The following is a 10,056-nucleotide window of genomic DNA, read 5'->3' on the forward strand; positions in this document are numbered from 1 at the left end:
CTTCCCCTGATGACCCATTGTTCCCCTTTCTGATACCTCTTGCCTCAGTTTCCAAAAGATTGATTTTCTTCAATCAACAAGGTCAAAACTGAAGTTGCTGTGTTCATTATCCTGGCAGCAGCCAGTTTTGCTTACAAAGACCAGTACATCCCATTCTCAGACATGACTGTGACAAGATTTTACACAACTTGTACAACTGGGATTATAATACAATTTAGGACATTAGACGGTAAGCATTCTATACATTCTAAACGGTCTGCTTCTCTTTCTCCCTCCCCTGATAGTTCAGCTGGTTTTCTGTTGCTTAAATGCAGTGAGCTAGATTAACATGGCTCGATAAAGTTACTTGTCTCCAAAATGGCATTCCCAAGTTTCCCTTAAGCTATGTCCAAAGTCTACATTTCAAATGCAAATCACTGCTTCGAAGCTTCCATTTTTTCCCATCCCTTCACAGAATTCCCAGACTCAAAATCACCATCTAAAGTTTCCTGACTTACTGTGTATTCATATGATAATTACCTGTGCTAAGAGTGTTAGTTTGAATGAAGTTCAGTGTGCTTTTAAAGAGACAGGATTTATATACATCTCAATGCATCATTTGCAGTTATGGTCTCTACCTAATTAATTACAAACGGAATAGCTAGTTATGGATAGCATTAAAAAATCATTAAAAACAAGAGCAAGTTCAATAAAAGTTCCATTGATTCCTACTATACTATTTGTGCTACTATTTTGCTTTCTTAAAAAGAGTTACTTCCTTAAAAGAACAGGGACACGGGGAAAAAAATCTACAGCTTCACTGCATTACAAGTAGGTTAAAGCAGATAATACCTTGTCTGAATATAACACATGCAATAATGAGGAGCAGCAGCTTTGAAGTACTATCTTAGTTAATTGCATAATTGCTATTGTAGCCATTACAAACTGGAACAACAAAACTGAAAATTAGTGACTTGCACCAAACAGACAAGATTCGGGTAGATTTCTCAGTCAGCTCAGAATTAATTAATAAAGCCTAACCATAGTCCCAAACTACAAGAAATAGCATTAATCTTAAGCATGAACATACAGAATTTTGTTCAAACAGCATCTTGGCATAACATTATAATATTATCATTATAAGTTACCTCAAGGCATGCTACTGTAAACCCCTAGGATTTTATTATTTACAGTATAGCGTCTCAATCACAGCCTCAAAAATAGCCCTGTAATGAAATAACCACAGAATTATGTGTTAGATAAAGGTATACATGGAAAAAAGAAATCACAAGACTACTATTGTACAGGCAATACCGTTTTATTATGTTCTTTCACCAATTGTAGCAAAAACATTTAACAACTGAATGAATAATCAAGGGAACTTAATTGTCAACAGGAATTTCAGAATTATGTTCTAAATTTTAGACCAGGAAGGCTTGACAGGGAGAAAACAAACCATATACACACTGTAATAATAGTCTCTATTATGAAGATTTAATGCCTTCTTTAAAAGCACTGAGATTACTGAGGCACCTTACTGCAGGTTATGTATCATCTCCTCTTTGGCAATGAGATGTGTGGTTTTGTTAACTAGGGCCATTAGTGAGTTGAGCTTGTGAGACCAGTCATTGAGTATATTGTTTGGGTCCTTGGGCCTCTGAAAATTGATAATACCAGCCAGCCTGTCTACTTTAGCAAAGATGGTCTTATTAACTACTAGGTTAGACAGGAACTCCTCCGATTCCTGCAAAGACAAACAGCACTACATCAAGAAAACAGCATTTTTATCTACAAAGCATCAGCATTCCTCCCAAACAGTATTAAAACACAGAGAAAAAGGTGTTCTTTATACTTACGCACAATACTTTAATATTACACATTGGCACTACAAGCTACTAGCACCTTCTATTAAAAACTTTTTTTTTTTTAATTTGACCTATAACTGATTGCCTTTCATGAAATTAAAAGTTTAATATACTACTCCAACAGACTTTTACACATTAGAGTACTTGGCTACACAGGTATCAGAACAAGTCTTCCAACAAGCAAGGCATAGGAAAATCCATGTAAATTACTGACCGCTGTCAAAGAAGGTTTATTCTGAGTTGGTGGAAAAGAGCAGATTTAATTAAAAGACAGTAGGGTAAAGCTCTTCATTTGCACTTGAAATACCAATATGCCATGATGTATGAATCTCTTTGGAAAGCTCTTGAAAACACAGAGGGGACTGACTGTTCCCAAACAATTGATTGTTCTCAAAGTGCAACCATCTATAAACAGGGACATTTAAAGGTGAGAAACCCTGTATCTTCAGTTTTAATCACCCCTTGACAAGAGCTTTTTTGATGCTGAAATACAAGACAGGAAGCTCCAGCGTTTACATGAGACCTTGAATATAAATTAATTTTTAAGAACAGCTTTTGCCTTATGGATACATGCATCACGACATTGAGTTCTGCCTGGATTAAAAAAGGATTTTCTAACTCCCATAAAGGCATGAAAATACACACAGGTCTTCGTATTGACTAGTAAAGCAACAAATATTTGGATTAATACTATTACTCCCAATAGACTTCTATGCTACTTCTCATAAAAAGAACCCAATCAACTAAAGTTAATTTAATGCTCCCTGTCTATCTCTATAGCACATTTTGTTCTTCTGAAACCGCTGAAAAGCACTGGTAACACGAGCTGGGGAGTTATAATAAGGATGAAGCTAGGAGAGCTGCAAGGATAATACAAAGGCAGATATATAGAGATACGACAGATACTATATCCATGAACATTCATTAACACATAAACCCTGAGAATTTTGTACCAAGCAGTGTATTTCTACAAGCCATATCTTCCTGCGTTGTCTGTAAAACAATGCAGTGACTATCTATGGCACCACTTACAGACCTTTTTAAGCTACAAAGATAACTCACATTCAAATCAAAAGAGAACATTACTCTGCTAAATACTTACATTTTTGCCACAAACACATGTACACATACACTTCCATGCCATTTATGAAAGAAACACTTACATCTACGGACAGATCCAGGAGCTGTGCCATTCTCTTCATTGTAATTCTGGTATAATATTTAGCCATTATTCTAATATTCTGGAATAAAAGTGTTCAGAATAGAGGGTTATGTGCAAAAAATAATTGAAGCAGGCTGCAAAAATATAAAAGTCAATGTTAAAACAGATTAGGAGCTGTAGTGCTCTAACAGCAGTCCAGCATAAGGTACGTGAGGGAATTGTGAACAAACAGTTCTTTTGCTTATAGAAGGTATAAAAGTCTCTACATGACAAATTATTAAGTAATGAAATCAACTAATTATGATTTTAATACAAAGCAAGACTTTCAAGTTTCTGCTCTATTGAAATATGAATGCTAAATCTCACCATTTGAGTGCAATATGCTCCTTCTGGCAACTGTGCCAAATACCAATCTATAACAAAGATATACGAGCAAATAAAATGTTGAAAATATAACACAATGGAAAAGGCAACTTTGCTGCTGCTGTACTACATATTTTTTCTGTTTCTCTTTGTAACTAAAATATGGCAAGTGAAAAGTATTTTTCGTTGAGGCACATAGCTAACACTTAAAGACAACCATACTTACATGTTCCACAACTCTATTCTTTAAATCTTTCCATCTCTTTTCACCTTCCTCTGTACAGCCAAAAACATCTGTTGCAGGACTGTCAAGGGATCCTTCTCTCAATTCTTTCCCGTATTCTTCAACTAGGGCAGTCCATCGCATCAATTCCATGGTGGTAAATAGTTTTAGGAGGTCTCTAAATGGTTTAGTAAAGTTGGATTTACAATCCTGTATTAGTAAGGCTCATTTCATACTTAAATAGATCAAGGAACTAATTTTAAATGTTTTAATTTTATTACCATTAATATTCATCGTTCTTCGTGAACACACTCTAATACTTCACGCTATCAGGGGCAGCTCAAGTCAGACTGTGTTTCTAATAAAGATTTTTCTCTTATAAAGAGATATTTAATGTAGAACTTGCACATTCATGATAATTTTGCAGTATTTTTCACGCAGCGTTAAATTCTGAGATGCTTACGGCAGACTTGCACAGCTAGTTTGAGAGAGAGTCTTTTTTTTTTTAACCTAAGAACTGTTTATTAGAAAGAATACTTACTTATACTTCGGGATTTCTTCTAGCTTTTTGTCACTACTAATTCTGTGCACCAAATCAGATTGTTCGTTGTCATAAGGTGAAAGAATAACATAAAGAACAACGCTCTTCAGTGCCTGTTTAAGAGGAAAGAGTCTGTTTTTTCCCCATAACTAAACAATTATAAACACTGCCCACAGAGCTTAGAATATAACCGGCTTAAGCCCAGCGTATTAAGAAGTTAAGGTGAAACTGATGTCATCTTGCAGAAATGAACCTTCATTCACAGTGACAGATTCAAGTTGATTCAGGTTAACTAAAATTCTAGTATTTAAAATAAATACGTTTAAAAAAATCTTGTCAAATATGCAAAATTTGTCTTGCATACACAACAGTGTTATTTAGACCACACTCACACAGCTGTTTCTAATTTCTGCACTTTTATAAAATAGACATTCTCAAGATTTCAAAGACAATATAATGATGATAGTTAATAAATATTCATGAATAATCAACTTTATTATATCTGTTTTCAACCAATCAATGTGTTAATAAAGCCATTAAAAAAAACTACAAACAACACACTGATGAGCCATTTAACCTGCTGTAAACTGATCTAGTAATGAAATGGGTATTTGCCACATGAAAAAACAGACATTTGTATGCAATGGTTTTTTACCTGCTGCCACTTTTCACTTTCAGCCTGGATACATGGAGTATCATAAATGGCTCTGTAGTGCTTGCAGATGGAGAGGTAGGAGCCTTCATGTTGATCCAGCTGGATCATTAAGTTGTAGTATTTCAACTTTAGTTTCTGAAACAGTATCAAACAGTAAGATTAATACAGCTCCATGAATCATGTAAATGAAAACCAACTGGATACCAGAAAACAGAGGGATTCAAATACACTTGGACCTGAAGAGAGGCATGTCAGATTAAAATTGGAATGGGGACAGGGGGAGAGAGAAATCCTCCAATTACTTACTTCTGTGTTTTCTTCTTGAAAAAATTTTGTATTAATTTTTTTGCTGATGATTTGAGTCCGAATGTAATCTTTCACAGCTAGACAGAGTCTCATCTGCTCCAAGATAAATTCTACACGTTCTTTCTTTTCCATTGAACCATAGGTTTCCACCTAAAATGAAAATTTAACTATTCAACACTTTCAAAATCAAATCAAGAAGTCTTAACTGGGCAAGAACAGTGGGAGGTTGGCAGGGGGAAGTAGAGCAACACAAACCAAAACACCAGAAAAAAGAGCTGCTCCAGAGCATGTGAAAATGGAGAAAAGGTATTCAATTTTAAATTATAGCCCCCACTTACACCAGAAAATCCACTAAACTCAATGCACTACCTAGAGAATTGAAATCTATGTAACCTAACCATGAGACTAACAAAAGCAGCTAAAACTGAATTACACTTTCACTAGTAACAGTAATTCCAATAATCTAAAGGCAGTCAGATTTCATTTTTATTGCTGACGCAATTTTGAGTTACACAGCGTGTTACCTGCAATTCTTGCAGAATAGAGGCAGCCTCTTTCACATCACCATTCTGTTCTTTTATTGTTGCAAGTGTCTTTGTCAGGCGAGCACGTTCAATTTCCACATATATCTGAAATCAGGAGGAGTAGTTTGAATACTGGAATTTTCTAAAGAATGCAAACTCTAAGACCACAACCCCACAAAGACATGTATTTGATGTTTTCATGCAACCAATTAATTAATTCCTTGTGTACCCATACGCTATACTGATACTATCCACAACATACACAAATAAAATGTGATGGATAGTTGACACATCAGAAGTATTTGGACCAAATTAATCTAAAAATAATGTCTAAATTCATCTACCATTCTTTAAGCAAACATAAAAGGATGTGCACTGTGAATGAAGCATTAGATGTTTTGTCTGCCAAAATATACTGGAAGAGGTATGAAGTTAAGACTTTAATGGTTCATGTGTACTAAGTACTACCATTTGCGTTATTTCACTCACTCCTAACCATCCATAAATCAACAATACTTGATTAGTAACAATTTGGACTAACTTTGAACAGGCAAAAGCTGTAACATAAATACAAATTTGCCTTCATGCAGAATTGTTTATTTTCTTAAAGTAAAAGCAGTATTATGTAAATAATTAACTGGGTATAATGCTTTGATATCACCTTTTCATTACCGTAACTGTACATAACGCCTTGTTAAGCCCAGGAGAAAGTAAACTAAACCTGCTCATGTCTCTAACAAATTCAAATACATGACATTTTAAAAAGTGAAAAACGTATGGCATTTTAGAACTCCAAATATCTAGGTCACGAAAATATGACCAATGTTTCAGCAAATTATTTAAATACGAAATCTTGAAAATATGTGCAGTCTTTTGGAAAGAAATACACTACTTTGACTTCTCAGGTTAATTTAAAAATATACTTTTGCTCTTATTTGAACAAGATTTAAAAATAACGTTAAGAAGCTATGCTTTTAAAGAAGGTGAACATTTTTATTCTACCTTTTAGATATTCAGTCTTAAAACAAAATCTTACTTTTCCTTCTGTAACCATACGCAACGTGTCAATTAAGCGCAGTTTGACTGGTAAGTCTGTGATGTCTTCAACGTAAGTGCAGCACTGCTGGACCATTTTAGCAACTGCCTAGATACAATAACAGAAAAGGAAAACATACTGTGTTTTTAGATTTCTCAAATGCATTCAAACACTTAGAGAGAAGTACTAGTTTTGTATCAAAAAAGCGACTCATCTCAACAAAAAGCATACAAGATACATCTAATCACTTTGATTCACAAAAATGTATAAAATGACGCTAGCGACTGATGGTAGAAGTCAAATGAGATGCTGTTCTGTCATTTCTTTCTTCTCAGTTTTTCCAGTGATATTAAAAATAAATCGTCCCATGCGGTTCTCTCTTGAAATGTAGTACTCCTCTTCTAGCAAATCCACACAACTCTCACAGGAACTGACAAGATGTACCTGTTTGCCCTAAGACCTGCATAGCTAAAGGGAAGATACATCTTCTCTTAAGTGTGTGCACTAGCCCTTCTCTTTAGGACACGTGTAGATTTTTGAGGAAGGGGGGGCGGGGGTGTAATGATTTCTGAGTGATGCTTTTCCACCTCTGCATATTCCCAAACAGGCACTAATACGCCAGCATCCTTCAGTGGCAAGCATAAGTACTGGAATATGTTCTTCTGGTAACACACGCTGACAAAGCCATTGCAATTATTATTAAAATACCTACTTCTAAGACCAGAATCAAACTTCTAGAAGCTTCTTCCTCAAGAAGAAAATTCAGCTGAAATGACCCAAGTCTTCAGCCACAGTTTGCGCAAGTTAGAGAACTAAATTGTACTCCACTTGTATACAAACTCCTACTGTTTCTGCTCATTAAAAAGTAGGTAACCTTTTTCTTCTTAAAGCAATGATGCCATTAAAATTACCTGTTGCTAACTTCTAATTAAGTCAAACTGAACACACAGTGCACTAAACTTTGCACCTTCTTAAATGCAAGTGTTTTCAGCTATCCTGATAGCCAATTTCTCAGACAGAACTAAATTCCAGAGTACGACTGTTTCAAAAGCAAGCATGTAAAGCATACACCTTATTTGATCGCCATAAATTGCAATAACTCGTTTAACGTGCACCTCACAGGAACATGAAAAATGAAGACTAGATCTACAACACAGACTTAGAAGAGTGTAAAGATGAACTACCATCTAAAAGCACTGGTATGCACCAAAAACAGAAAAGTCACAGCTGTTTTGCCAAGATTGGCAAGCTGGGCCACACAGATCTCAGACACAAATTGAAGACAGACTAATTCCAGACATCAGTTTCATTATTGGTTTTCATTATGCCTACCAAAAAACGTCAACAGAAACTAATTACAATATATTCAGGCAGGTGCTACAAAGTCAGGAAAGTCCCTACACACAAGGCGGAATCAGATACATAATACAGCTCCAAATACAATTTTTTTTTTGTTTGTTTCAAAGGATTAAATTCACCTGTTTTAACTGACTTCTTCTCTTTGATAGAAGAATAATATTTTCATTAAGAGCATCCCAGTCTTTAGCTTCATAACACATTTTCACTATAGCAACTAAGATACGGGATGTAGAGACCATGTCAGACGCCTGTAACAAACAAACAGCATATTAGTGATGGGATAAACAACTTGCAGACCTCTACACACTTGCACTTCTATTATACAAAGGAAAAAAATCCTGACCATATCTAGCTTTGTTGATTTTCTTTTTAAAGAAAAGAACAACAAAAGAGAAAGACTGATACTCCAATTCCCTTCACAATTTTAATGCAGCGGAACAAGGGGGTGTGTAGGACAACCCAGCCTAAATGTTGAGCACCATACGCTACTTACCGTTCGTGTTTGCTTTTCCAAGGAGAGAAGGTTTTCAATTACTTCTTGCAATCTTCCTTCCTAATGTGACAGGCAAAGAATTATCACCATGAGTGAAGAATATAACTCAGTTCCAATTGAGAGTAACTCTAATTCTCATGCAAGTAAAAAACAGACTAGCCTGTACGCTCATTTTTAAGTATTTTATTTCTTAAAAAAGAAACATAGGTAGCACTAACTTTAAATATACAGTTCTATACACAGATTAAACTGGAAAGGTACTAGTTCCATTTTTGCCCAACACACACTACATATTGTCTGTCTTGAGCAAGAAACCTAGCAAGTTTCAGACCGGTTTGGTTAGCTCATATTGACTGAGCTAGATGGAAGACTGATTTCTTTCCTTGCCAAAACAAAGCTTTAAGTGAGCACAGATACGCAATTAGACACCTTGGCCAAAAAATTGTTTTACTATTACTTTCATCCACATTCGTCATATCTTAATTACAGCATATTATAGAAAGCATAAACTACATGCTTTACAGTCTAAGCATGGAATTATTATAGTCTTGCTTTTGGGCTTTTGAGAACTATATTTGCCTTTGTTTAGAGGAGTTAAAGATACCACAATGTACTTTTAGTCCCAAGTTGTAATTCCTAGCAAATATCTTGTAAAAAAATGCTAATATGGGAGAATTTATAACAGCCCACGGCAACTGTAGGGCTGCAAAAAAAGGTTAGAAACTAGAAAGTTAATAACGAAAAAGAGAAAATGAGATTTGTTTCTAAAGGTATCCACCCTACTGAAATCTTTTAAACTACGTATAATGGTTTGTCAAGGACGTGCTCTTACTGCCACAAAATTTACATGTTCTGTGGCAATGAAACATGGTCATGGTGTCCATACCTAGGTAGGCAGAGCTGTGCTTGTGGGATAACACACCTGTGCCTACTCTCCATACAATCTCGTCTTAAGATAGCGTAAGATGCAATTTACTTATCTTAAGGCTACTGCCTTCAGAATCCTGCAATATGCTATGTGGTACAACATGTCTATCACAAGACACACGGATAGAGCAGAGCATTTGGAGTTGGACTCAATGATCCTTATGGGTCCCTTCCAACTCTAGATACTCTGTGATTCTCTGCAATTTGCAGCATGTAAAGAGTCAGATACCATCCTACTGGGAAAGAACGTAACAGCAAATCCAGTCGGTCTCTTCTGAGATGCATAAGAATCTCTACGCTACAGAACAAGTCCATAAAAGAAACCTTAAGACACACCATATGCATGGTTACCTCTACGATCCCATCTGCAAGACATTCTGTGGTCACCTAGTGCTGTGTGCACCTATGCGTGCACACAGACGTTTGCTCAGCAGATGCCAAGCACCCTACCAGCCTGCCATGCCTCTGGCTCTCCATTCCACTCTTTTGGGGCACGTAGTTAGAAGGATGCAAAGCGCTACTTGTCTAACCTGACACAGGATCAATTACACGCAGGCAGCTTTGACTCACAGCGACGCTCCACGCAGAAAGCGGCAGCAGGGAGAAGCCACGTCCCTTCTGGT

General features: G+C 36.0%; 1 protein-coding gene across 1 annotated transcript; it reads right to left on the bottom strand.

Moving 5' to 3' along the window:
• Positions 1-1,258: 1,258 nt before the first annotated feature.
• PSMD12 (proteasome 26S subunit, non-ATPase 12) lies at positions 1,259-9,256 on the bottom strand. Its single transcript, XM_035897714.1, has 10 exons — positions 8,507-9,256; positions 8,133-8,261; positions 6,655-6,762; positions 5,619-5,723; positions 5,095-5,244; positions 4,789-4,923; positions 4,134-4,246; positions 3,596-3,770; positions 3,008-3,085; positions 1,259-1,723 (listed from the first exon to the last, which is right to left on the bottom strand). Exons 2-10 carry the CDS (start codon positions 8,250-8,252, stop codon positions 1,514-1,516), a joined length of 1,194 nt encoding a protein of 397 aa, XP_035753607.1. The 5' UTR covers positions 8,253-8,261; positions 8,507-9,256; the 3' UTR covers positions 1,259-1,513.
• Between the last annotated feature and the right edge of the window lie 800 nt (positions 9,257-10,056).

The sequence above is a fragment of the Egretta garzetta genome, unplaced genomic scaffold (assembly GCF_000687185.1).
Source record: "Egretta garzetta isolate BGI_Z169 unplaced genomic scaffold, ASM68718v1 scaffold787, whole genome shotgun sequence".
In the NCBI taxonomy this organism is placed as follows: Eukaryota; Metazoa; Chordata; class Aves; order Pelecaniformes; family Ardeidae; genus Egretta; species Egretta garzetta.